At 54.5% G+C, this 26,945-nt stretch overlaps 4 protein-coding genes across 4 annotated transcripts in view; 3 read left to right on the forward strand and 1 right to left on the reverse strand.

The window, feature by feature from the left end:
• Positions 1–386: 386 nt before the first annotated feature.
• UROD (uroporphyrinogen decarboxylase) lies at positions 387–3,605 on the reverse strand. The gene is made up of 10 exons (XM_065739787.1): positions 3,550–3,605; positions 2,788–2,900; positions 2,625–2,704; positions 2,281–2,343; positions 1,988–2,185; positions 1,618–1,779; positions 1,368–1,505; positions 1,071–1,171; positions 791–857; positions 387–659 (listed from the first exon to the last, which is right to left on the reverse strand). The coding sequence occupies exons 1-10, from the start codon at positions 3,570–3,572 to the stop codon at positions 495–497; spliced, it is 1,110 nt and encodes a 369-aa protein (XP_065595859.1). The 5' UTR covers positions 3,573–3,605; the 3' UTR covers positions 387–494.
• Positions 3,606–3,773: 168 nt separating this feature from the next.
• On the forward strand, positions 3,774–15,367 carry HECTD3 (HECT domain E3 ubiquitin protein ligase 3). The gene is made up of 21 exons (XM_065739799.1): positions 3,774–4,120; positions 4,716–4,876; positions 5,073–5,165; positions 5,465–5,600; positions 6,024–6,139; positions 6,427–6,540; positions 7,007–7,089; positions 7,483–7,648; positions 8,109–8,190; positions 9,121–9,303; positions 9,962–10,014; positions 10,339–10,403; positions 10,835–10,938; positions 11,264–11,383; positions 11,740–11,829; positions 12,176–12,382; positions 12,724–12,853; positions 13,114–13,188; positions 13,393–13,474; positions 13,586–13,657; positions 13,899–15,367. The coding sequence occupies exons 1-21, from the start codon at positions 3,809–3,811 to the stop codon at positions 13,981–13,983; spliced, it is 2,529 nt and encodes an 842-aa protein (XP_065595871.1). The 5' UTR covers positions 3,774–3,808; the 3' UTR covers positions 13,984–15,367.
• Positions 15,368–16,438: 1,071 nt separating this feature from the next.
• LOC136050741 (E3 ubiquitin-protein ligase HECTD3-like) lies at positions 16,439–22,772 on the forward strand. The gene is made up of 21 exons (XM_065739812.1): positions 16,439–16,765; positions 16,848–17,008; positions 17,268–17,360; positions 17,695–17,830; positions 18,060–18,175; positions 18,384–18,497; positions 19,359–19,441; positions 19,530–19,695; positions 19,907–19,988; positions 20,249–20,431; positions 20,520–20,572; positions 20,676–20,740; positions 20,897–21,000; positions 21,084–21,203; positions 21,343–21,432; positions 21,515–21,721; positions 21,841–21,970; positions 22,132–22,206; positions 22,337–22,418; positions 22,499–22,570; positions 22,666–22,772. The coding sequence occupies exons 1-21, from the start codon at positions 16,454–16,456 to the stop codon at positions 22,754–22,756; spliced, it is 2,535 nt and encodes an 844-aa protein (XP_065595884.1). The 5' UTR covers positions 16,439–16,453; the 3' UTR covers positions 22,757–22,772.
• Positions 22,773–23,322: 550 nt separating this feature from the next.
• Positions 23,323–26,945, forward strand: part of EIF2B3 (eukaryotic translation initiation factor 2B subunit gamma) — a 90,604-nt gene continuing 86,981 nt past the window's right edge. Inside the window, exons 1-2 of the mRNA XM_065739826.1 lie at positions 23,323–23,509; positions 24,903–25,042. Of these exons, the coding sequence (XP_065595898.1) occupies positions 23,362–23,509; positions 24,903–25,042 (288 nt within the window). The 5' untranslated portion in view covers positions 23,323–23,361. The remainder of the gene's footprint in view (positions 23,510–24,902; positions 25,043–26,945) is intronic.

Here is a 26,945-nt window from a genome sequence, read left to right on the forward strand (position 1 = left end):
CAGAACACCCTGGATCAGGGTCATGCTGCCCGTTTCCACCTGAGCAGGGCTGTGGCAGTGGTTGCTGAGGGCTTTGGCAGTGCTCGTGCTGAGCCCGGGGTGGCAGTGGGATGTGAGCCCTGAGCTCTCCTCTCCCCTGGCAGGGCTGAGCACATCCTCAGTGCCAGGAGATGCCCACCACACTCTGAGCTCACATCCCCTCTTGCAGGCACATGGCACAATGATGCACAGACTGCAAAGGAGTATCAACCTTGATTTCCTGGTGTCCCTGCTTCCCCATGGGTGCCTCCCCACCCACAGGATTGGGATTAGGGGCTCCTTGAGCTCACATGCTCATCTTTTCCAGGGCCAATTCCCCACCTCCCCAGACAGAGCCACGCAGGTGCTGTGAAGAAGTCGCTGCTTTAATGCTGCGTCCCAGTCTGGAGCAAGCTGCCCTGTGACAAAAACATACCTAGGGGAGCTGTGCCCAACCTGCAGTCCCATCCCCAGGCTCATCCATGTTTATTGATGTGGCGGGAATGAGCATGCACAGCCTCCACAAAGGCACCCACGTGCTCCGGGTTCATGTCGGGGTACAGGCCATGGCCCAGGTTGGCAATGTAGCGTTGGGTCCCAAAGCTCTCCAGCATCTTTTTCACCAGCTCCCCAATCTTCTCCTGCAGATGTTACAGGAAACCACGTATCAATCTCATCAGGGTTCCCTGTTCCCACCAGTCCCTCACCAGCAGTGTGGGACATAAGCCAGGGTCACAGGTGGGGAAATGGAGGCAGGAGGCCCGTGGCTCACCTTAGGTGCATAGAGAGCGCAGGGATCCAGGTTTCCTTGCAGGGTGACACTTTTCCCTACCTGTGCACTGGAGCAGGAAGGAAGCAGGTGAGTTGCTGCATGTGGTGCAGAGATGAGGGGCAGCTGCAGGATCCCTTAGTGCAGCTCCTGGCTGCCGTGAGCTCCACACAGCACTGGGGCCTGGCTATCCCCTCCTCTGCACCAGAAAATCCCAGGCCTGCAATGCAGCAGGGCAGCCAGACAAAGGAAGGGTCGGGGTAAGACTTTGTCAGACTCTTACCGAGCTTCCTGGGGCTGGATGGTCCAGTCAAGACCGACAACTTCGTAGCCAGCTTGCGCCAAATCACGCAGCGCGTAGTGTGCGTCCTTGGCAAAGATAATCTGGGGAAGGAGGTGATGGGCAGTAACTCCAGGGGTTGGAGGGCCAGATGCCAGGGACAACGAGAGATGTATGGACAGATGCTGTCACACTGCTACCCTGGTAGGAGCCCTGTGTACCTCTCCCAGCCTCCTCCCTTGGCCATAATCCTCCATGTGCTCCCAGGGAACAGGGATATCCCAGACAACTTGGACTTACCATGGGCACCAGTGGCAGTGCCTCTGCTTTCAGCTTGCTCTTAACATCCCGGGCGATGTCTCGGATGTACGGCAGGGCAAACTCCCGAAACTGTTCCGGGCCCAAGTGTCCTGCGTGGGACTCAAAGAGCTGGAGCGCCTGTTGGATACACGGGGCTGGGTGAGCTGCAGGTACTGTGCAGTGCCTTGGTCCCTCATCCCACAAGCTGGACCCCTCTTTCCTTGTTTCCAGTCCATGCCCCAGCACACACCTGTGCTCCAGCAGCCACCTGCCCCACAAGGTAGTCAGTGACAACACCAGTCAGCAGCCGCAGCAGTCGGTGGCTTGCTTCAGGGTGACGGTACAGCCAGCTCTTGGCCTTTGCCATTGTAGTGGAGCCACCTCCTTCAATCATGTAGGACATAAGCGTCCACTGCAGGAAGGAGAGGAGCAGGATGAGATAGAACGTGAGGGGTTAGCTGCGGGATCGGTGCTGAATACAGACTTAGGTGCAGGAGCAGCAGCTCTACACGTTCCCCATCTATGTAGGATGGGTACAAGCTGGTCCCTGCAGCTCTGGAAGTGCCATTAACCCAGAGAGAAGAGCAGGAAAGCCCCCCTTGAGGATCCCCATCACTTACAGGTGCCCCAGAGAAGCCAATGAGGGGCACTTTGCCCTCCAGGCTGTGCCGTGTCAGTGTGACAGCCTGGAAGACGTAACCCAGTTCCGCAGTCACATCCACCTTCTGTCGTAGCTTCAGCAGATCCTCCACCTCCTTCAGGGGTTCTGGAAACGTGGGTCCTTTGCCAGGGACCATGACAACCTCCATGCCCAATGCCTGGGGACAGGGGAGAATGCAAGAGGCAGAAACATAGCAGTTCTGGATCCAGCCCTGTTCTCCATCACTGCTCCCCACCACTGGCTGTGACTCACCTGGGGCACCACCAAGATGTCAGAGAAAATGATAGCAGCATCCAGGGGGAATCGTCTGAGTGGCTGTGGACAGCAGAGAGAAAAATGTAGTGTGGGTGAGGGTTAGGATCGCTCTCCGTATGAGGGCTGGGACACACACAAGGGGTGCAGTGGGGTCCGCAGGGTGGGGAAGGGCCCTGTTCGATGCTGGGGGGTCGCTCCATGGATGAACCCTGGGACCCTGAACCAGGCTTTGGGCTGCACAACTTACTGAGCCACTTGAGGGTAAGGGCCAGACCTTAGGTTTCTTCTCACCTCTATTCCAAGAGGGGAAATGGGACACAGCCCCCACAGAGGACACGTACCTGCAGCGTCAGCTCGCAGCACAACTTGGGACTCCGGCAAGTGGCAAAGAAATCCTGTGCAGCCCGGGTCTCCCGAAACTCTGCAAGGAACCAGTGATGGTGCCAAGGGGTGAGCTGGCTTCCATTGCAACCCTCCCAGCCCCGTATGCCTCCCGCAGCTCACCAGGCAGATAGCGTCCCGCCTGCCGCATGCACCACACCGGGGTGTGCTCCGTGTCCTCGCCACGCGCCGCACGCAGGAACGTGTCATTCTTCAGCTTGGGGAAGCCCTTGGGGCTGCAGGAGGGACAGCAGACAGGGCCTGTCAGCACAGAAGGCGCTGGGCACAGCAGCAGGTCCCTGGGGCAGGGCTGCTGGCTCCCTGGCCAATGGCTGCGGGGAAGAAGGGTTTGCTCCAAGCTGGGACCACGGTGACAAACATCACCTCCCAGGGCCTATTTTGGGCCAGCAGGGCCCTTCTTGGGGACAGGCATGGGGCACTGTGAGATTATGTTATCACCGGCAGCAGCTGCTCCTGCGGGACCCTGCGCTATCTGGACGCACAGAACTCCAGGGGCTCCCAGCACACGTCCCCGCTCCTCCAGGCGGTGTCGCGGCCGCTGAGCTGGGCCCCATGGCCGGGGGCACACGAGCCAACACCGTGCTGCTGCGACGGGCGGCAGCCACGGGGACAGACCCCAAAACCTCCAGGATGGGATCAGCGCTCTCAGGGCCATCCCGGTGTCCCCAGCGCAGAACCGCAGAGCCGCAGCACAGCTCCCAGGGTCACACCACCGTCCCCACCGCAGGGTCCCGGTGCCGCGCCTCCGTCCCCAGTGCCGCGCAGCAATGACCGCGTGCGGACCCCCAGCCCCCTCCCCCCGCTGACCTCCGCCCAGGCCCCACGTGCAGGCACGGTGGGGTAACGCCGCTCCCGGTTACTCACACGAGCCGCTCGTCGCCCTCCATCCCGCGCCGCTTCCCGCCCCGGCCCCGCCCCGCCCCGCCGTGACCCCGCCTCTCCGTACACCGCACGGGCGCCGCCATCTTTCCCCGCCCTCCCCGCTCTGCGCGCCGCCATCTTGCTTCGCTCCCCGCTTTTCCGTACACCCATGGGCGCCGCCATCTTGCCTCTGCGGCGGGGCGGGGTCTGCCGTAAACCCTCGAGCACCGACATCCCGCACCGGCGCGGGGCTCGGAGCGCGATGCGGGCGGGCGGGGAGGCCCCGCACCAGGTGCTGGGCCGGTTGCGGTTCCTGCTGCAGTGCAGCGAGTGCTTCCGCCGCGCCCGGCCGCTGCCCGCCGCGCTGTGCTACGTGCCCCGCGAGGTGCAGTACAAGATCTGCAAGGACCCGTCGGCCGCCGCCTCCTCCCGCAGTCTGTTCAGCGTCTGGGACAGCCCCGGGCCGGCGCGGGGCTCCAAGCGGGCCACCATCGAGGTGCGGAAGGGCGGCTGCCTCCGCGCTACGGGCGAGGAGTACTGCAACGGCGCGGGGCTGTGGGTGAAGCTCAGCAAGGTAACGGCCCCCGGGGTCCGTGCCCACCGCGGGGGCTGATCCCCGCTCCTTGCTCCCCGCTCGCTGGGTGTAGGGCCGCCCTCTCCGTCACCCCCTGCCGCCCTCAGGTCGCGTCCTGTCGCTGCGTGCTTGTCCCTGTCGCCGGCCCTCTGTCCCGTCCCCTCCGCGTGCAGGCCTCGGCGGTGGCGACACGAGGCCCTGTGAGGAATGGGACGCGGAGGGGCGGCTGGGGCCCTGCAGGGCCGAGCGTGCCTGTGGAGTCGTGCAGTCAGTAAGGATGGAAGAGACCTCTGAGATCATCCAGTCCAACCCCACCCCACTGCACTGCTCCTCTGTGCCGCGTCCCCACACCTCTGGTAATGGTGACCCCAGTAATGGTGACCCCGTCATCTCCCTGTGCCAATGCATCACCACCCCTCAGGAGCAGAAATTGTTCCTAATATCCATCCTGAACCTTCCCCGGGGCAACTTAAGGCCGCTGCCTCTCATCCTTTTGCTGTCACCCCGGAGAAGAGGCCGACCCCCACGTTGCCGCGACCAATCAAGGAGTTGTAGAGATCTGGGGGATCCTCACAGGATGTATTTTCCCCTGCAGGAGCAGCTGGAAGAGTACAAGAGTGGCTGTGATCTGGAGGAAGGCTGGGTCCTGGTGTGCAAACATGCAGAAGGAGGGGACAGGCTGGTCCCGGTTGAGTCCACGGAGAGGATCCAGAGGCAGCAGCAGTTGTTTGGGGTTGACTACAAACCTTTAATCAGGTATGGGATGGTGGGTCACATCTGCAGCTGAGGCTATGGACTGGAAGGAGTAAAGATGGTCTGAACAGAAAAGACATCTGATGAGGATATGATGGAGGATGAAATGTGGTGTAGCTTTAAACACACATCTCCTTCCAGCTACTTCTCAACTACCTGAGCTTTTTCCCTGAGGTTCTTTCCCTCCATCTTGTTTCAGGTGGGAGCAAGTGGTGGATCTGACTTATTCTCTGCGCCTGGGAGCAAAACCCAAGCCCATGGAACAGGATGAAGCTGCAGTAGAGAAGCTTCGGTAGGAGCTGTTTCATGGTGTCTGCACGCTTCAGCTGTGGGTGAGGGCAAGCTGCTGTCTCTCCCCTGCTGCTCAGACAGCCATCTCTCATAAATAGGGGTGTGGAGCAAGACAGGCAGTGGGGAAGCTGAGCTCTGCTCAGCAGAGTCTTGTTCTAGATAAGCCAACATGAACCAGAAAACAAGATGAGGTCAAGGCAGACATGGACCTACGTTTCCTGGCCCATTCACCTGGCCAGGGGTCAGTGCAGCCTTGCTGTCCCTGGGTCTCTGAGTCCGTTAACCCCTTTGTCCTGCTAGGTTTGTGCCTCCAACGTGGACTTACGAATGTGATGAAGACCTGGTCCATTTCTTGTATGATCACATTGGGAAGGAGGATGAGAACTTGGGCAGCGTCAAGCAGTATGTGGACAGTATTGATGTCTCATCCTATACGGTGAGCAGCATGTGGGGTAAAAAGGCACGGGTTGATCAACCCTACTGAGCGTGCGTGGCGGGTGTGTTGCCCTGTTCTGGGTTGGTCTGGTCTGTGTTTTGTAGATGTGAGGGTTAACATGCAGACCCAGAGGGGTGAGTCATGCAGAGCATTGTGTAATGCAGCCTCTGGATGGACTGCACAAGCTGTGAGCTGAGAAGTAAATGCTAATGCTAGCTGCTAAGCTGATTTTAGGGAGAGTTTCATACTCTGTGCTATGTGTGTGTGACGTCGTAGTGCCTTAGCAGGCCAGCCCGAGTGTCCCAAATTGTAGCAGGCCAGTTTGATACCCTCTGGCTCTGTGATTCATGACAAAAGTAGCCACTAAAGGGAAATTAATCCTACCCCTATCTGACTTTCCCTTCATTCACTGCCCTTTTCCAGGAAGACTTCAATGTGTCGTGTCTGACGGACAGCCATGCTGACACGTACTGGGAGAGTGACGGGTCCCAGGGCCAGCACTGGGTGCGGCTCAACATGAAGAAAGGCACCATTGTCAAGTGAGGCGTCACTCCCCTGTGTGCTGGCTCACTGCTGGGGTGGGCACTGCAGCCCCTGCTCTGCACATGAATCTGTCACGGCCCTAGGTTGCCGTGCCCTCTTTGCCTCTTGTCCCCAGCTCTGGCTTTGGGTTTGAGCAGCTCTTAGCCAGTGTTGTCACAGGTACCTGGGGGTCTTGGCACCATCTGCATGTGCTTGGTACAGGTGTGGCCAGGCCGTGAGGGAGGAGTGGTGGTAGGTGTTTCAGAAGCAGAGCTGTCTCTTCATTTCTTGCTTCCTTTTGCAGGAAGCTCCTGCTGACTGTTGATACTACTGATGAGAACTTCATGCCCAAGCGCGTCGCTGTGTACGGGGGAGAGGGGGACAATCTCAAGAAACTGAACGATGTTGGCATAGATGAGTGAGTGGAAGGAGGTGGGAAGTGTAGCGTGGCCTTTCCCAGGGCTTGAGGCACTGGGCACCCCAACTATAGGTTGTCGCACCAACTCCAGCCTCATTTTAATGTCCCAGGGCCTTGGGAGGGGCATTTTCCATCTCTCCAGTCTAAAACTTTGAAACCCCGTTTCCAGTTCCTGCAGTGCTGGCCTTTGAGATGGGGGGGGGGACTTGCTGATGGTTAACACAGCTGGGTTAATTCACAGAACTGTGCTGCCTTGTGGAACAGTACGTTACCTAGACCTGAGGTAACAGGAGATTTGGATGTTTGTGTGAGCTGTGTGGCACTGCTGGAGGCAGGCAGCTGGGTCTGGGTTACTCCTGCAACCTCCCATTGTAAAAGATGCGACCTTTTCCTTACAAGCAGCCAAGTGAATTTTGACAGGTTAGGCAAGGGAACAGCTCTGCATCTGTATGTGCTGTGCTTGCAGGAGTTACATTGGGGATGTGTGCGTCCTTGAGGACATGACAACACACCTGCCTGTCATCGAGATCCGGATTGTGGAGTGCAGAGGTAGGGCTAGGTGTTATGGCCACATCTATAATGCAGCTGTGAGATACTGTACATTGAGTTTGTTCCTGTGGCTTGTACTTGGCCCTGCAGGCTGTTTGCAATGAGGTACAGAGGAGCCATGGGAAACTCCGGGGTGTCCTGAAGGTTTGCAAGCCTTGTGCTTTCAGCCTGTTTTTCTTTTCTTTGTCTCTGATTTTGTTGTTGTTTTTTTTTCTTCTTTTAATTCCTCATTTGTGCACCGAGGTCTTTCAGACTGTCAGTGCTCAGCCCCAGAGCTGGTGAAAGCGGTCGTGTTCCCAGTGCTTTTTCTTGGAGCTCATACTGACCTGCTGCAGCCGGAAGGCTTACTTTCTCGTGGGCTTAGTGTACTATCTGTGGGTCTTCCTTTGGCAGATGATGGCATTGACGTTCGCCTTCGTGGCATCAAAATCAAATCCTCTCGACAGAGGGACTTGGGGCTCAGTGCAGACATGTTCCAGCTGGCCAATTTGGTACGCTACCCCCGCCTGGAGGGGACGGACCCTGACCTGCTGTACCGGAGAGCAGTGCTCATTCAGAGGTAGTGTATGGGGGTGCAGGGGGTGTGCACTGGGGCTGTCCTGTCTGCGGTGATGGGTGCCCTCTGCAGCCCAAGTAATGGCTGGGAGCTCTAAAGCTCTGTGACTCCACCTCGGATGGGAATCCTGGGCCTTGGAGGGAATAGCAGAGGTTTTCTTGGGTAGCTTGCATACATTCTAAGAGGAATCTTGCAGCTCAAGTTCAGTGTTCTGCGTGTTGCAGGTGCAGCATATCTGAGTTGTGCCGGGGGGGCATCTGCTCACAGAGTCCCTTGCAAGGGGTATGTGGTTGCTGCAGTGGGAATTTAGTACCACAGGCTCTTTGATTTAAAAAATCATACTGGCTTGTGTTTGGATCAGTTGCTACTTTCCTTTTCGTGTCCTGAGTGCCTGGCTTGGAATAGGCTTATGCAGATCCCTTTCCCTTCAGGGTGTTGCAGTACCTTCTTCTTTGGGATTTAGGTTCATCAAGCTCCTGGATAGCGTCTTGCACCACTTGGTGCCAGCCTGGGACCACACTGTTGGCACATTCAGCAAACTCAAGGTGAGTGATTTCCTCTTTTGTCTTGTGGGGCCTCAGTCTGGCAGAGTGGTTGCACTTGGGCTGTGGCAGAGGAGACAGTCAGTGCTTGTTGCCTTTAAAGCAGCTCAAGGGAAATACCTGACTGAGCTCCTTTCATTAAAGCTGTGAAAGGCGATATTGTTTTGAGGCTCTTTTCCTGCTAGAACACTGATGTGGAAATGTTGTAGCTATGCAGTAACAAGAAGAATGAAACCAAGGCCCTGGGGTGAGAGCACATCACCCACAAAGGGACTCAGACCATAGCTGCACTGGGTGTGAGAGCTGGGCATACATCCCCTCTGAGATCACAGCCCAGCACACTCTGTTCCCGCGCTTGCTGCCAGCAGTTTTGAACTGGCTGTGTCCAAATGGCAAGGCTTCTTACCAGTAACTACTTTCTGGCTTTTGATTTGTGTCTTTCTCGTAAGACTCAGTCGTCCTTCCAGTTGTCTTGTTTTCCTCACATCCTCTCCCAAAATGTGCTGGGCACTGCTAGGGTAGTCCAACTCTGTGTGCTTCCAGGCCTAGCACTAGAGAACACTGTAATCCCTGTGCCAGCTTAGCCTAAAACCCAGAGCATTTAAGGATTCTTGTTTGTCTAGTGGAGCTTGGTTTCATTACAAGTTGGAGGAATAGTAAGACTCTTGTTCTGGTGAGAGTAAGGGGGAGTCCAAGCAACACTGGAGTGTGAGTATCAGATGACTGCTGATGGAGGGAGAATTGGGCTCGGTCTGTCTGTTAAGGCAGAAAAGAAAGCCTTTCAGAGACAGTAGATGAGAAAGAGAAAATACTGTTGAGGAGAGCGTAGCTGTGTGTGGGAGGTCATGGTTCTGGGAAGGGGAAGGACTAGGAAGTAGGTAATGTGCTCTGGGCACTGGGCACTCCTGACATTTTGAACTTACCTGTTGGCAGCATATCAAGCAGTTCTTGTTGCTGTCCAAGAGGCGCACAGCTCTCATTACACAGTGTCTGAAGGATTCAGAGACAAGCAAGCCCAACTTCATGCCACGGCTCTATATTAACCGACGCCTGGCTATGGAGCACCGAGACAACCCTGCCTTGGACCCCAGCTGCAAGAATGCTGTCTTCACTCAGGTATTTCCCCTCCTGGAGAAGTCCCCACTGCTCTGAGGAGAGTAGGGTGTCCTAAAACCAAAATAAACCAGAGGGAGGTGGGAGGAGGGTCAGCCTGGGTGCTAGAGTTACCTGGTGACTTCAGGGCTGCTTTACATGACTCCTGGGCTCTACAATTACATGTGCTGATGATCTCTTATCCAGGAATATCTGAATATCAAAGCTAACGTCTTTATTCTATATTGGGCCTTGTTGTTGACATATTGCTAATACAGAGCATAACCATCTTAGTACGCTGAAAGGACAGTAGAGACTTCTTCTGTGACAACAGTAATGCAGCTGCACACAGTCCTGTGGTATTACAGCAATTCTCATATTCCTATTGTCATTCTCCCTCCATCTCCAAAGATATATTGCTCAATGTGTGGACAAACAGCCTAGGCTGAAACAAGTTTTCATGTGTGTTCAGTGTACCTCTGAAGCTAGAAAGCTGCAAGCAGTGTATAATACTGTAATTGTGTCCTGTTTTCAAAAGTGAAGGGTCCTATGTCATTTAGGGGTCAGCTTCAGTCGGTATTTAAATGTTTGAGACAAATGAGATTCCTTCCAATTTCCAGTCTTCACTTGCCACCGTTTCTTCTGGAGAGGGGATACCAGCTTTGATCTCTACTTGTTGCAGGTGTATGAAGGCCTGAAGCCCTCTGACAAGTTTGAAAAGCCTCTAGATTATAGGTAAGCAACGTTATGGATAGGGAGGGGATCATGCTGTGCTGAGAGCTATGTCCTCTGCCACATCAGGGTGTGTGGCAAGCACCTGTGTCCTCTGGAGGAGATTTGCTAGGTCAGGAGCCAGCTCAGACACAGGATGAGGGCCATTATCTCAAGGTGTTTCCTCCCTTCTGACATTGCAGCTAACTTGAGTCTGAGGCCTGAGCCCACTCTGCTATGCCCTAGGCCTCTGGCTTCCTTGCTCTCCCTACTGTTTCCCTGGTCTCTCCTTGGATCTGGATGTACTGAGCACCCACAGCAATTGAAACAGTGCCTGCTTCTCCACAGGTGGCCGCTGCGTTACGACCAGTGGTGGGAGTGCAAATTCATTGCGGAGGGCATCATTGACCAAGGTAGGGGCTGTGTAGGCAAAAGGGCCCACACAGAGGGTTGGAGGTTGACAGTGTGACCCTGTTGCTGCAGGGCTTCTCAATTGCTCGCAGTGTTATTGCTGCTGGAGGAGAGAGGGGAAGGCAGGTCACCTCGTCCTGCCACCCTCTGCAATGTCATGGGTAAGGAGTACCCAGTGCTGACGTTGGTATCAGACCTCCATTAGTCACTAGCAGCAGTTTTGACAGTGCCAGTGTTCCCTCTGGCTGTCCTATATGGGCCAGGCAGCAGTGTTACTTCTACTGTCTTATTTCCTTTGATGCCGTAGAGCTGTGACAGGAGCCTGCTACTCAGCTCTGCTCTATGTTGGATCATCATCCCTAATCTTGCTCCTGAGAGAGTCGGCACATGGGGAGTTTCTATCACTAAAAATGCCATTCTTCTGGGATTGCAGGTGGTGGTTTTCGGGACAGCCTGGCAGACATGTCGGAGGAGCTGTGTCCCAGCTCAGCAGACACTCCTGTGCCCCTGCCCTTCTTTGTGCGCACATCCAACCAGGTGCTGTGGATTGGGGGTATTTGAAGCAGAAAGTGCTTAGTGCACAGTATTGTGCCTGGCAAAGCAGAACTGTTTTGTGTCCCCCTTCATGCCTGAGATGTACCTATCTTCACAAGTCCAAAGCCTTTTCCCATTAACTGTGAAGGACTGAATATGTTGCTTTGTGACATTGATTTTAGGATAAGTTGATAAGTGCCTCGTTAGGAATGTTGCTAAGGAGGTTGTGGGGTTTAGCCCTCTTCCGTTGTGTAAAATTCCCAGAGTCACTGCAAGAGCTGCTTGTAGTGCTTCATGCTGTGCTGAGTGTTGACCCTTGTTCTTGTAGGGTAACAGCACTGGAGAAGCCAGGGACATGTACGTCCCCAACCCTTCCTGTAAAGACTTCCCAAAGTACGAGTGGATCGGGCAGATCATGGGAGCAGCTCTGAGGGGCAAGGAGTTTCTGGTGAGTTTTCAACCCCATCTCTGTATGGAGGTTTGCCAGGAAGGGAATTGATAGTCCTCTTGTGCCTTTTGTCCAGCAGGAACACGGGAGGGCCCTGTGATCGTGCACCTTGGCAAAAGGTGTTTGGGAGTTTGGGGCTGAGAAGGGCTCACAGCCTGAATTCTGGGAGATGCTGCTGGGAACCTGTGGGAGGGCGTCTGGTTTCTGTTCGGTTTTATGTAGGCTGAGGGACCTGATGAGCCCTGCGTGCAGATAAGGGAGAGTTGTGGAACCTCTGCTGTGGTTGAACCCCATCTCTATCCTTGAGAGGCTATCTCCTTTCTCACAAACTGAGCAGAACTGTTGTTCTCCTTCAGGTCCTGGCTCTTCCTGGCTTCGTATGGAAACAGTTAACAGGGGAGGAGGTCAGCTGGAGCAAAGATTTTGCTGCAGTGGACTCAGTGCTGGTGAGAGGGACTGAGGCTGTTCCTCTGCTCTTCCTTGTGGTGCTCTGCATGACTGTGAATTGTATACTCGTGTCTTCCAATGATGTGTGGAGGAAAAATGCATAGAGAGGGCACTACTAGCGTTTAATACATCTCACAGCTGATACAGATGTAGCAGTGCTGACTGTTGCTTTCAGCACACAATGCCCAGATGTCTGCTAAACAACAAGGGTAGCTGTAGGGCAGCATATCCTATGCTGTACTGCTGTCTCAGTCACTCTAGCTCCTGTCTGGGAAGGGAGAAAATGGGGGACCAGGTATATTTCTGCCCACTGGGCATCTCTCTAACAAATGCTCTTCTGGGCAGGTGAAGCTCCTGGAGGTGATGGAAGTGATGGACAAAGACACCTTTGAATTCAAATTTGGGAATGAACTGACCTACACGACAGTGCTGAGTGACCAACGCATGGTGGAGCTGATTCCCAACGGCAGCAACACTGTGGTCCGCTATGAGGACCGTGAGGAGTTCATTCATCTGGTACAGAAAGCTCGGCTGGAGGAGAGCAAGGAGCAGGTAATGCTCTCCCATAGCCTGGCTGGCCACTGAATTCCCAGAGACACACTTCCAGTCTATCTGATAAAATGCCTAGGAGTTAGTGTCCCTGTGCTGGTTAGTGCAATAGTAGGCAGTCCTTTAGGGTGGCTTGTAACAGCATGAGAGGCAGAATTTTATTCCTAGCTCCAATACAGGCCTCTTGGATGAACTGGAACATATTTCTCTGGGATCCTGTTCCTCTCTGCAGGTCCCATGGAGCATCTGCTGAGCTGTCACTTGGCTTCAGTAGTCCTCAGGCTCAATCCTGAGCCAGGAAAGTAGACAAGACATGTTGCTCACCTGCCCTATTTCTTTTTCAGATCATGGCTATGCAAGCTGGGCTGCTGAAGGTGGTACCCCAGGCTGTTCTTGACCTCCTCACTTGGCAGGAGCTGGAAAAGAAAGTCTGTGGAGACCCCGAAGTCACAGTTGATGCTCTAAAGAAGCTCAGTAAGTGGAGGCCCTCTGCTGAAAGCTCTTTCCCTGAAATGAGAATGACTGTCTTCCCTCCGTGCTGGGACGGGGGGTTTGGGGACACATATTAGCCTTTATTACTGTGACAGTGTGGGCCTGTGCACTTTCTGCCCTGCGTTGAGTCCTAACAGGATCAGGGATGACCAGGGAGGGCCCATGGGTATGGGCAGGATGCCATACTGTATGTCCAGGAGGAGCTGAGATCTCCAAAACTCATTTTCTGTATCCTCTGCCAGCTCGGTTTGAGGACTTTGAGCCACTGGACACCCGTGTTCAGTACTTCTGGGAAGCACTCAACAACTTCACCAATGGTGAGTGATGTGCTCTGTCACTGCTGTGATAACCCCTGCGTGCTGGCTGGGTATGGAGAGATTGAAACCACCCTCACTGCTGCCTGGGGAACAGATGTGAGCCAAGCACAGCAAGCTGCTGGGCCAGAGGAGATACCCAGAATTGGCTGTACTTGATTTCCTATCTCCCTGGGTTCTGTTGATACCTTTGTTCTCCCTTCTCAGAGGATCGCAGCCGCTTCCTCAGGTTTGTCACCGGCAGAAGCCGCCTTCCAGCACGGATCTACATCTACCCAGACAAACTAGGGTGAGTCTGTTTCTTTTACATAGACTGCAAGGCTAACAGATCGAAGGGATCTGTGGTCTGCTCCTCTTTGTTGGTTTGCTGATTCTAAACAGTGTGTCACTTTTCCCCAAGCTCTGAGACAACGGATGCACTGCCAGAGTCATCCACCTGCTCCAGTACCCTCTTCTTGCCCAACTATGCCACGTAAGTGTTGTTGCTTCCCTGCACCTGGGGGATTCTGTGTCCAGGTTCTCTTAGCCTTGATCCTTATCTATAGAGCCCCGTCACTTTGCCACATTTATTTCCTCATCTGCATTGTGTGGCTACTGTGATTTATTTTTTAGTGAGCAACTTTTGGAGCATAGCCATCGTCTTGTCTCTCAGCTGGCAGATGCAGCAATGGCAACTCCTTCTTGTCTTTTTTCCCCCTTCTTGCCCTCCCTAGAGCCAAGGTTTGTGAAGAGAAGTTACGCTATGCGGCCTATAACTGCGTGGCCATTGACACAGATATGAGTCCGTGGGAGGAGTGATGTTGCAGCCTGACCAAGCAACATGGACAATCACTTGACAGAACTCTGCAATGGGAAGAGCATTCTTGTTCCCCAGGATATGTATATATAATAAACATCTAGGTGTGAAGCCTGGCTTCCTGCAGTGGTAACCAGCACCACTTTGGACGCAGAGGTTTGGAACTGGCTTGGAGTATAAATGTTATTGCAGCAATGAGACCCTGTTCCCAACCCTCATGCATCAGAAGGACCTGGTAGACTTTTGCAATGAGTTTATTTTCCCAGTGTTCCCATTGCAGCTCCATAACTTTCTCTCTTCCCAGGCTGTGCTCTGCTCTGAACTAAAGTGAGTAGGGCCACAGAGTTGCATGGCAGGTCACAGTACAGGACAAAGAACTGTGAGCTGCAGCTGAGAGCGCTGGGTGTTCAGAGAAGGTCACGGTGTCCTAGCACGAGTGTCCTGACCACATTCCTTTGCCTTGTTCCTGCTTTCACGTGTGGTTATAGAAATGAGGTCATTCATCTGGGTTTGAGAAGCGGAGCAGACTGAAGGTGGGTGCTGCAGGGGTGCCTCCGGCCACCAGGTGTCATGACAGGCTTGCACAGTAAGAATGTGGGTGCTGTAGGGTGCTGTTAAGTCCCACAGAATCCCTGTTCCTGTGACCGCCTGTGGTTCTCCGCACCATTGCACAGCAGGAACTGCTGGGGGAGCTGCTCCCCTGCAGGAGGTGGGAACAATTTGCTTTCCTCCCTCTCTGGTTCTGCATTCTGGTCTTCTGGTTCTGCATTCTGCCCAGGGCATGCTGGTAGCCTAGCAGCTGTTCTCCCAGGCTCTTTGAGCCTTAGTTTTCTCCTAAAAGCCTGTGTTACAATTAATCTGTTACGGTTCTCATGGAGATGTGCAGCCAGGGCCAAGCTCTTCTCCCAGGCAGAAGAGGAGGGAGCAGTAGCAGGCAGGGCAGCACTGGAGTCCGCTCCTCTCTGCCATGGGGAGGGAGGTAGAGGTGTTGGGGGAGACAGGGAGTCTGTCATTCAGAAATTGCTCCTGGGTGTATGCACAGGAGCCCAGAGAGCAGCGGGGTGAGATGGGGTTTGAAGTGGGCCATCCTAGTTCCTTCCTGTGCGCTGCCAGGGTGGGACTCATCCTATTTTCTCTGCTTAACAGTGAGGGGGGGCAGCAGGGGGATGGCTCGTTTACCTGCAGAACTTGAAGGAAAGGTGAACTCTGCTGCTTTATTGCAGGGCATGGACAGGTGCATCCCTGTTTTTATTTTGGAAGAGGTGATGGAGAGGGTGAGGTGACATCTGTGGGGACAGACAGGCTCTGTGATGTGGTGGTGTGGCCTTCTGTGTGTGCCAGAGCAGGGGCAGCTTCCTGGGCAGCACAGAGCTGTGAGCAGGAGCCAGGGGCTGCGTGTCCCCCCTCCATCGCTGGGACTGGAATAGGTCGAGGTCAGCGTTTGGGCCAGGGACATCCCGAGACATTGCTGGGATGAGGTCATGTGTGCCAGAGCTGCTGGGTGTATAGGGGTGCAGGGAAGAAAGAGCTGGGGGGGATCAGTGCTGTGACAGCTCTGAGGAACCTCTCTCTGTCTCCCTTGATTTCAGCTTGCTGAATTGTCATAGAGTAGCTTCAGGTGATTAACACGCACGTGTAGACTTGCTGTTCTTGTTCTCCACTAATATCCTGGAGTGTGACAAGCTATAAATAGTTGGACAGGAGCTGACTGTCCCTACCTCACCTAGGATCTAAAATAAAAGGAACTAACCAACCCCTGGTGGCGTTTCTGATGCTGTATTTGCTGGGGCTTCTGCATAGTGCTGTGGTGTTAGACGGTGCTGAGCTGGAAGAGAAGCAGAAATTGATCCCGTGGGCAGAAAAGCCCGGCGCTGGGGCGGCTGCTGTTTGGTAACGCCCAAGGGCTGATGTTGTCACGGGCAGAGATGGAGCTGGACTATGCCCTGCCGTCAGCGTAGGCAGTGCGGTGTATGTGTGTGTGGGGGGGACCTTTGAGCTCCGCCAGCCTCTGCTGAACGCAGCCGCGGTGTGCCCAGCCCAGGGAGCTCCGTGCAGCGCGGGGTGGGGCTGATCGCTCCCCACCTCCTCGCCCCGATCCGTGACGAGCTCCCGCGCCCCGATGTTAATCATCACGAGGTGACCGAGTTCAGAGTTGAAGCTGCCCTGGGGCAGGGTGTTCTGCGGTACCAACCGCGTCCCCCTCCCGCCCCGAGCTGCCTTTCCCTGGAGCGTGACCCCGGCTCCCCCTTTTCCAGGGCGAGATCACGCTTTTCCCGGAGCCCGCTCTGCCTGCAGGGCGCGGGGCCGGGCGGTGCGGGGGTGATGGGAGGAACGCAGCCGCCTCTTGGCACGGCGGCCGCGGGTGGGGCGGTGACGGCGGCCCCGGGGAACGGAGGCGGAGCCGAGAGCGGCTGCGGGCGGAGGCGGCGGCTGGGGCGGCCGGGGCCGGGCGGCGGAGCGGAGCGGAGCGCGATGCGGGCGGGCGAGGAGGCCCCGCACCAGGTGCTGGGCCGGCTGCGGTTCCTGCTGCAGTGCAGCGAGTGCTTCCGCCGCGCCCGGCCGCTGCCCGCCGCGCTGTGCTACGTGCCCCGCGAGGTGCAGTACAAGGTCTGCAAGGACCCGTCGGCCGCCGCCTCCTCCCGCAGTCTGTTCAGCGTCTGGGACAGCCCCGGGCCGGCGCGGGGCTCCAAGCGGGCCACCATCGAGGTGCGGAAGGGCGGCTGCCTCCGCGCTACGGGCGAGGAGTACCGCAACGGCGCGGGGCTGTGGGTGAAGCTCAGCAAGGTAACGGCCCCCGGGGCACCGCCGTCGGTTCCGTGCCCTCTTCCGGAGCGGGATGTGTCACCTCGGGTCGGGTGTGTTTTAGGAGCACCTGGAGGAGTGCGGTGTCTGCCACGAGCTGGAGGAGGGCTGGGTCCTGGCTCAGCGGTTTGGAGATGGGGGAGATAAGTTGGTGCCGGTGGATCCCGTGGAGAGGATCCAACAGCAGCAACAAACCTTTGGAATGGACTACAAACCCGTGGCCAGGTAAGGCCCACGTTGCCAGCTGGATGTATGAGTAGTGAGACCTAGAAAGGATATATGACCCAACGATTCCAACCCATTGGCTCCCCCTAGACAGGCATCTATACCATCCCATTAGCTTACGGGGTGACACCAGTCCTCCCAGCGCTGTTCCCATAGCCCTTGGGCACTATTGGCACCTCTGTATCAGGCTGAGGTATGAATCGCGTGAACACACTGGACACTAACCCTTTATTTTCCCATACATGACCCCTCCATTTAGCTGGGAACACGTGGTGGACCTGATGTACTCCATGCGGCTGGGAGAGAAGCCCATGCCAGTCAAACCAGATGAGGCTGCGGTGCAGAAGTTTCGGTACAAGCACAGCTCGCGGTGTGGTTCCGTGGTGCCCTGGGGGTGGCCATGCCTGCAGGGCTGGGAGGGCGGGTGCTGGCTGATACCTTCTGCATCAGTGCCGCCCAGAGATGGCCTTTGCTCCGGGGACTGTTGGAGCAGCTGCCTGGCACTATTCCTGCTGGGCTGGGGTGGCCATAAATACCTGGAGCGGTATTGGAGATGCAGCTGCTCAGGGCCATCCTATATGCTGATGGCAGGATGCTGGGGCCACCTTCAGCTGGGCCACGGTGCTGATGGGTGGGTTTGGGGTACAGCGTGGTCTTCCCATCCTGTTAGTATGAATCCCCCATAGGTCAATGCCCCCAAATTGGAGTTACGAGCAGGACATGGAGCTGGGGCGCTTCCTGTATGACATCACCGAGAGGGATCAACACTTCAAGGACTGCGTTAAGGACCACCTCAACGGCATAGAGGTCTCCTCACAGCTGGTGCGTTGCGGGGCTCCCCTATCCCCTACAGCCTGCTGCGGCACAGTGTGCCCAAGCATCCCACAGCTGCAGGCAGAGTCACCTCTGTGAGGCGAAGGGGCAGTGTTGGTCTTTGCTGCTTTAGTGAAGCTGCCAGGAGATGGGCATCTGCAGCAAAACCATCCTGGGTGTGGCCGTGGTGTGCCCAAAGGTGCTCAGCTTCCTCCCTCTGCTCGTTACGCTCTTCCAGGATGACTTCAAATTATCCAACCTGACAGACAACCAGGCAGACACCTTCTGGGAGAGCAGTGGGTCCCCTGGGCAGCACTGGGTGCGGCTTCACATGAAGAAAGGCACCGTCATCAAGTGAGACCTGAGGGTGTCCCCTCCCTGGTGGTGGTTGTGCCAGGGACAGAGTCTTCCTCTTGAGCACAGCTTTCCCTGGGCTGCAGCTCGAGGTGGAGGTTCCAGGAAGACATAGCCCTGCTGTCCCCAGCCCTGAGACACTCTGGGGGCGTCTCTGAGCAGCCCGAGAGGGGAGAACAATGCTGCCTCGTGCTCTTCTTGTCTCTAGGAATCTGTGGCTGATGCTGAACGGAAACATCAACTCCTACATCCCCAGGCGGGTGGCAGTGTACGGAGGGCCAGCCAACAGGCTGCAGCACCTGAGAACTGTCCTAATCAATGAGTGAGTCATGAGAGAGGAGCAGCCTCGGCCCAGCTCCATCTAGCAGCCCAGCACCTTCATCTCTGCTTCTGAGCTTCATCTATGCTGTATCTGCTGAACTACGGCATACTTCCTCCCAGCTGGAGATTTCGGAGGGCATTCCTCCTCTTTCTTGCCTCTGGGGGTGCACCACTGCTACTGCCTGAGCACTTTCTGAGTACCTCTGCCCTTCTCGTAGTGCCCTTCTTGAGATGGGCACCCTAAGGTGTGAAGATTTCCTCCTCCTCCCCCAAGACTCTCCTCTTTCTACTTTTTGGATTATTTCTGTTTGAAGAAACGTTTGTGAGACCATCAAGGTCCCTTTCCTGAAGGCAGGAGCTACATCTCCATGCTGCATCCTGGCAGCCACAGTTGTTTTTCCCTGCATACCCATCGGTCTTTGCAGGGACTTTGGCAAAGGCTTCGGAAACACCAGTGAATCACACACCGACTCACTCGTCCTCTCAAATCACTGCTTCCTCCGAAAACGGACCACCCTCACTGTGCCTCACTCTTACTCAGCTGTGGCCAGCTCTGCTCCAATGGCTGTGCTGAGGCAGCCGCTCATGACCACTTTGCCTTCCTGCCCTGCTTTGTCCTTACTGACTCTGTGCTCTTTCCTTGCTCTTCTCTGGATGCGGTTCCCACCCCTTTCAGGACGCCCTCTGTGTTGTGGGCAGCCACTCCTCTCTGCTCCATCCCCTCCTGCTGCAGCCCCGGTGAGGTGCGGGGGCTTTCACTGCTGAGGACTTTGGGGTGCTGGCATGCCCTTGGTGGGAACCCAGCTTTGTACTTGCCAGGGCTGTGCTCCACAGCCCTGCCATGAGCCCGTGCTGCCTGCAGGAGCAGCTATCAGGATGTGTGCATCCTGCGTGACATGAAGACCCACATGCCCGTGCTGGAGATCCGCATCTTGGAGTGCCGAGGTGAGCTCCCTGCCCCACCAGCTGTTCTGTGGGGTCATGGGAGGAAAAGCTGGCATGCACCTGCAGCATCACTGCCCTTCCTTGTCAGAACAAGGGTACAACGTCCGGCTGAGAGGGATTAAGTTCAAGTCCTACTGGGAGAAGGACCTGAACCTCAACGCAGACATGTTCCAGACAGCCCAGCTGGTGCGCTACCCACTGCTGGAAGGGGTGGACATGGATGTGCTGTACCACAGGGCCACAGTTATCCAGAGGTACAGCATGGGGACAGCAACAGAAAAGACAATGCTCTGGTCTCTAGCATGTGTCATGCTTAAAGCCTGCTGGCTTCTTTCCTGTTTGTGACTTTGCCTTGCGGTTCCCCATCCAAGCATAGCTCCTTTTGGTGCCTGGGGGGCACTGTACTGGTTATGGGGCTTGGGAACCCTGCACAACATCCTCACCCTGCTCCTCCCTGGTCTTCAGGTTCATCCATCTGCTGAACAGTGTCCTGGGGTACCTGATCCCCATCTCTGATGAAAATGACAGCACCTTCAGTGTACTCAGGGTGAGCATTCATTGGGCTCCTTTGAGGTGATGTTGGTAGGACTGTAGTGTCCTGGGCTGGGCTTGGTACCCTGGAACACGTCCCCATTTTCCCTGCACTTGAGCCAAGGAAGACAGAACAGCCCAGGGTTCGCTCTGGTGTTCTGTACCCTGGATGTTGCTTGAGGGATAGGGGAGCTGTGCCCTGTGATGCTGAGGAGGGCAGAAGAGGGCACATGGGGCAGGATCGGGCCTCTAACCCTATTGTGCATTCTCTGTTAGGGCATGAAGCCATTCTTGCAGCTGTGCAAGGTGGGCAAAACCCTTGTCACCCATTGCCTGCAGAGCTCAGAGAGCAGCCCACCTTGCATTCTGCCAAAGCTGTTCATCAACCGGCTGCTGGCCCGCGAGCACCGGGCTCATCCTGAGCTGGACCCTAGTGGCCGGAACACAGTCTTCACCCAGGTACAGCGACATCAAATCAGGTGCTTGACAGTTTGTCATTGCTCAGCATCGCTGCCTCTCCATCCCCCTCCATCGTGCTCTTCCACAGGTGTATGAAAACCTGAAACCTTCCAAAAACAACAACCATCTCCTGGACTACAGGTGGGTTTTCAGCTTCATATCACCTCTCTGGAGCAGGATGCAGGTGATCGGTGCTGCTGTTCCTCTTGAAAGAGGTTTGCACAGGGCTGTTGCTTCCCCACAGGTGGCCTCAGACCCACAGCCAGTGGTGGGAGTGTGACTTCACCACAGAGGGCGTCATTGATAATGGTGAGAGCTCTTCCATCCCTCCCTGAGCACAGCCTGGGGGTCTCTGCTGTGATGGTGCCCTGCTCTGCATGTGTGCCCTGAGGGTAGAGGTGCAGGTGGTGAAATGCTTGCAGGTTCATCGTGTCCCACACTAACTACAGCTTGTCCCCTTGGCAGGTGGTGGTTTTCGGGACTGCTTGACAGACATCTCAGAGGAGCTGTGTCCCAGTTCAGGCGATGTCCCCATGCCTCTGCCCTTCTTTGTGCGCACTTCCAACCAGGTTTGGCAGCCCCGACCCAGCAGCATCCTCACAGCACTTTCTGGGCAGGGGTTGAATTAGGGCTTGGTGTCTCCCTCCCACAGGGTAACAGCAGCAGTGACACCAGGGATATGTATGTCCCCAACCCCTCCTGCAAGGACTTCCCTAAGTATGAGTGGATTGGACAGCTTATGGGAGCAGCCCTGAGGAGCAAGGAGATTCTGGTGAGCGTGGCGCTGCCTGGCTGGCTGGCAAACAGCTTTGGGTTGGATCATATCATGCTAACTTGTGCCCCTGCCGCTATGTCCCTTTGGGCCATCCTCGTCTGGTGCTGGGGAAGGCACATCTCCTGTTCCTCTGCAGGCCCTGGCTCTACCCAGTCTGGTGTGGAAGCAGCTGTCACGGGAGGAAGTCATCTGGAGCAAGGACTTTGCAGCTGTGGATGCAGAGCTGGTGAGCAGGACCAGGGCCATGCCATGTGCTCCTCTGCCTGCCTTTGACTCTGCTGTGACAGCATTGTCCCTTTGGGTGGCAGGTGAAGCTGCTGGAGATGCTGGAGGGAGTGGACAGAGAGGCCTTTAACTTCATGTTTGGCAAAGAGCTGACTTACACGACGATACTGAGTGACCAGCGCATGGTGGAGCTGATCCCTAGGGGTAGCAGCACTGTGGTGCGCTTTGAGGACCGCAAGGAGTTCATCCGCCTGGTGCAGAAGGCTCGGCTGGAGGAGAGCAAGGAGCAGGTAACACCATGGTCCTGGCCACACGAGGGGATCGCTTGTCAGGTCCTCCAGGTACCCTCTGCCTGGTCTGGTTGCTCACAGTGGGTTGGGGCTTGCTGCAGTGACATGGTGCTCCTCAGGTGGCAGCCATTCGTGCTGGGCTGCTCCGCGTGGTGCCCCAGGCTGTGCTGGACCTGCTCACCTGGCAGCAGCTGGAGAGGAAGGTCTGTGGGAACGCCGAGGTGACAGTGGATGAGCTGAAGAGGTTCAGTAAGTAACGGGCGGCATTAAGCTGTGCTCATGGATGCTGCTCATCCTCTGTGCGCATCCTGCCCTGTGTGCAGGGAGTGGTTGCCCTGCACCCTTGCACCCTGCATTGATGTCCTTTGTGGAGCACTTCTCACAAAGACCCTGTGCGTTCCTTATTGCAGTCACCCTTGAGGACTTCCACTCTGACAAATCCCGCGTCCAGCAATTCTGGGATGCCCTCAGTAACTTCACCAGCGGTGAGTGACCACTCTCCTGCTCCTTACCCACCAGGCTGGGCCTGTTGGGGTCACTTCCTCCCATGGAAGCATCCCTTGGCTATCTCAGGCCCTGAAGATGACCCCAGTTCTGTTTCTTGTCCTTCCCCAGAGGACCTCAGCCGCTTCCTCAAGTTCGTCACCGGTCGCAGCCGCCTCCCAGTTCAGCTCACCATCTACCCGGATCGGTCTATGTGAGTCTGGCTGTCCTGCAGGCAGCGGTCCTGCCACGCAGACCCCTGACCCGTTTCTCCTTTCTTTCCTTTTTCCCAAGCCCTGAGCGGTTGGATGCAATGCCTGAGGCCTCCACGTGCTCCTGCACCTTGTTCTTGCCCAAATACTCCTCGTGAGTCTGTCTGGGGATGCTTGGCTTCCCCACCATGGGGGGCTGTGGGGGAATTTGGGGATGGGCTTGGCCTTAACCCAGTGTCTTGCCCCCAGGGTCAAGATGTGTGAGGAGCTGCTGCGCTATGCCGTGTATAACTGCATGTCCATTGACACCGACAGGAACACCTGGGACGAGTGGCAATAAAACCACTAATTGGTCACAGTTGTGTCCTTGGTGTGGAAAGCGCCGTGTGGGAGCTGTGTCCCCTGTCCCTTCCATGGCCGTGGGCGCATCCCCGCCCTTATCTTCTTGTCCCTGCGATCCTATGGGTTCAGTGGTTCCCTCCCATCTCAGTGCAGCCGCTTTGAGGTTTCCTGCTGCCTGGCTGGGGATGCCCCCCTCGGAAACTGTCCCCCTACAGACTGCTCCCTGCATTGCACCCTACGGTGCAGTTCCACTCCGGGCCGCACGGGGGCGCCGTGCCTCCCCTCAGCCAGACGGCAATCCACGACTCGGCGATCCCGCGCTCCTCCCCTCGGTGCTCCTCTCGCTGGCCTGCAGGCTGAGAGGGGATCGATTAGTTCGGCGCTCTCCGCTATCGATGCACTCGGCTCACCATGCGCATGCGCATTGCGCGCCGGCGCCGCCATCGTGTTTCTGTCAGAGAGCCGGCGGAGCGGAGGTAAGGGCGAGAAGGCAGCGAGAGGTGCGGCCGGGCAGGGCCGGAGCCAACCGGTCTTACTCCGGCTCGGTTCGGGCCGGGCCTGTCCGGTGCCGCCGTGGTGAGTGATGCCGTTTCTGTGTCGCAGATGGAGTTCCAGGCCGTGGTGATGGCGGCGGGAGGCGGCTCCCGCATGACGGACCTGACCGCCAGCATCCCCAAACCGCTGCTCCCGGTGGGCAACCGCCCGCTGCTCTGGTACCCGCTCAACCTCCTGGAGCGCGCCGGCTTCGAAGGTGAGGCGGGGTTACCTGCACTGCGTGAGGCGTTCAGTCGTGGCTGCGGCGAGCAGCTGAGTGCCGGGCTTTGGGCAGGGCAGGGCGAGCTGGCAGCCTTGTAATGCTTGCATTTGTGCTTCGCTCTTCTGCTGCTTCTGCTGTTGTTTCTCTTTGAAAACTGTCTCACGGAGCGCCTCCTTTCGGAGGCTCTGTGCTCTGTGTTGAGCACGTGAGTTTTTTTCCCAAACCGATGCTCTTTTCTTCGGAGATGTACCGGTTAGCATACGTGATGTATTCGTGTTAGCTTATTACTGTTTTGGTGTCAGGGGATAAAGGGAAAAACAAATGTAGGCCTTTGCCTTTATTTTGTTTCATTAAGAAATCCTTGAGAACCTTTCTGCATCCTTTGAAAACTTGGATGTGCAGCTTCAGTAAGCAACCAACCACCTCCTTGCTTTTCTTTCCTCTGCTCCCTCACCAAATTGCACGTTCTCATGTAAATTCTGCAGTAGTATGAATTCTCTCCCTGGATCATGAGTTTCATTATTTGTTAGGTGACAATTTGGTCCTTATTGCTTGCTTGTGTTAACAAGTAGGTGCTTCCCAGGCTGATTCACTGCTTCCCTTTTGCCCCGACTGCAAGTATGTCATCCTTCCTAATATTTAGGCCTTTGTCCTTCTCACCAAATGTATGCTAAAATGTGGGCTTACTGCCTCCACCTGACACCAATTCCTTCTCCTTTGGTTACTTCTTGTTCCAGTTCATTTCTAGCTGGCAGACCTCTAGTAGCTCTGGTACCAAACTGTCACGCAACTCACATAGCTTTCCTGTTTATATTTCCTTCTTTTCTGTTAACTGTTTCAGGAGAACATCATTTTTGATATGCAGATATATTCTTAGTGTGTTTTCATTGTATGGCAGGAACTTAGGCTAAGGACTGTATTGTTTGCTAGACTTTGTTTAAAATCTTGTGGGAAGGTTTAAAATCTCTTTGCTTAAAATCAGTGGGTGGGTGGTGATTTTTTTATTTTGCTTTTTTTTATTATTATTTATTATTATTATTTACTTGAGTTTGTGTCTGCTGCTTTTTCTTCCAGGCCAAGGGAAAAGCTTTCTTGTTCTTTTGTTATTCATTTTTTTTCCTACAGAGCTTCTCATATTCTTCATTTTAGAAAATTTGCTTTCATGCCACCATTGATATTCTTCAAATATGCATTTAACTTCTCTTTTTCAGGTGGAATGAGTTTGTTGTTCACAAACTACTCCGCTTCTTTGCCAAGCTGGTACTGGGCAATAGTTTAACCAATGCATTGTGGTGGTGTCCAGAGAGCTATACAGAATTGGGTAGGGCAAAAGGCAAAGCTCCAGGGTGTTGCTGTTGCTTGATCTCATCCCACTTTCCTCTTCTAGAGGTCATTGTGATTACACGGAAGGAAATCCAAAAAATGCTAAACTTGGACACAAAATTGAAGCTGGATTTTGTGTACATCAGTGACAACGTGGACATGGGTACAGCAGATTCACTCAGGCATATTCACCAGAAAATAAAGGTATTTCTGTACTTTATTGAACTTGACTGGAAGATGTTTGTTTAAACTCTTTTTTATTTTCCCCATTGCACTTTAATACCCTAAGAGCTGTACCATGTGATGCTTTTGCAGGTAGCTGAATTTCCTGATCTGCAGAAGATCTGTCTGTCGTGTAGGTCACCTCACAGGGGAACCCCAAACAGGGACTTGACTAGAAATGATAGCTAGGAAGGCCAGAGCAAATTGAGGCTGGGCACTAGCTGCTTTTTTGTCATTGTTAGCTTTTTGACAGGTTAATTAAGAGGTTGTATGATTGTTTCTTGAGTTTTAATTTATAACTGCAGAAGTAAAAGCACTCCAGTATAAGGCAGAAATGCTGCTCAGAGCTCATACCAAGATCTGGGATGGGATTCTGTTTATGTGGTTGTCACGTGCTTAATCTTTCTGATTTATTCCCTGTCTGTTTAGGCCATCTTAGCCAAATTGGCTGTTTTTAAATAAAGGTTGCAACAGAACATCAGTGGACCGTTTAAAGTCCTGAGGTGTCTTTGTCTTCTTCAGGCATTGTTGAAGGTAATAAACTGCAGTATAGGCTGTGTACTTTTGAGATAGACTCCAATCAAGACAAGAGGAAACTTTCCAGACAAACACAGGTGACCAGGTGGCACAGTGAGAGAGGTTTTGTAAGGTGTCAATGCACAGGCTATAATAAATCAAAGAGCAAGTGAGATATAAAGCAAAATTAATAAAATCACAGCTTAACTGAGGATTTCTGTTGTGTAGAGAGCTGCACTCTGTAGTAACTCAGGTAGTATTTTTTTTACATGTGTATGCAGTAAGGAAGTCTCTCTGCATGGCAAACTTTGACCTGGGCCTTACAGTTTTATTGCCTGATCTGAGTGATCAGCCCAGCTGGCTGGGTGTACATCATCTTATTGGCAATCCAGGCAGTTTTTTGGGGGGAAGTCTGAGAAACAGTAGTAAAGGGCATGGAGGTGAGAACATAGACTGTGTTGTTAGAGGAAGCAGTGTTGTGTTAGGGGGCTAGAGCAGAAGGGAGGCAGCATTCAAAGACACCCATTTTCTTCAGTAAAATTCTGTGTGTGAATGGCAGCAATTGCTTTTCCCCTTTTTATTCTATGTCTAGCTTGTCTGGCCAGAGAGGAGGACATAGTGGTCTCTTATTTGAAATCAGTCTATACTAAGTTCTTGAGCAGATTGCTGCACTGTGTGTTTTGGAGTCATTCCTCAAGTAAATACATACAACTCATTCACCTCTTTCAGGATACACCCTCTCCTGTGCAACAGAGGTGAGAGAGCTACATGGCAGGGGTAGCTGAAAAGTTGTAGTCTGTGGTGCAGCAGGATAGGGATCTCACTGCAGAATTAGTTTTAACCAGGGAAACAACTGCTGCTTGTGGCCATAGTTTGCTGGCAGGCTTTTTGCAGCCCGTGCCAAAAGCCTGATGAGGAGTTTAAACTGGTTGCTGAAACTTTTATTTGTCGCAAATTGAGTTAATTGCCCACAGACAGAAGAGCAAGTATGCTCAATAAAAATGAGGTAACGTGGCACAACATAGACAACACGCCTGTATGCAGTGCAAATGACGTAGAATAAGGCCAGAATTATTAGTGCACTGTAAGAAATGTGTCTAAGGTTAGCAGAGCAAATCCCGAGGTGCACAGAAATGTTGGAGCGCTCTGAAGCCCGAGGTCTCGTGACGCGCTGCCTTGCCTCGCCTTTGAGTTCCACCACTGAGCATTGCTGCTTGCTGTGCCTGCAGTGGCAGGTCTTTTTGCTGTGCTACACCTTTGTGCATAAAGTTTGATACTGTTAAGTTTAGGTGTCAGAATTAGATTTGTAGAATTGCATTCTGATGTGGCATAGGAACGTGTGCGAAGCCCGTAAGGGCCGAGGGAAGGC

This window comes from Cyrtonyx montezumae, unplaced genomic scaffold (genome assembly GCF_038088225.1).
Source record: "Cyrtonyx montezumae isolate F1298 unplaced genomic scaffold, pur_monq_1.0 scaffold_1, whole genome shotgun sequence".
NCBI classification, from domain to species: domain Eukaryota; kingdom Metazoa; phylum Chordata; class Aves; order Galliformes; family Odontophoridae; genus Cyrtonyx; species Cyrtonyx montezumae.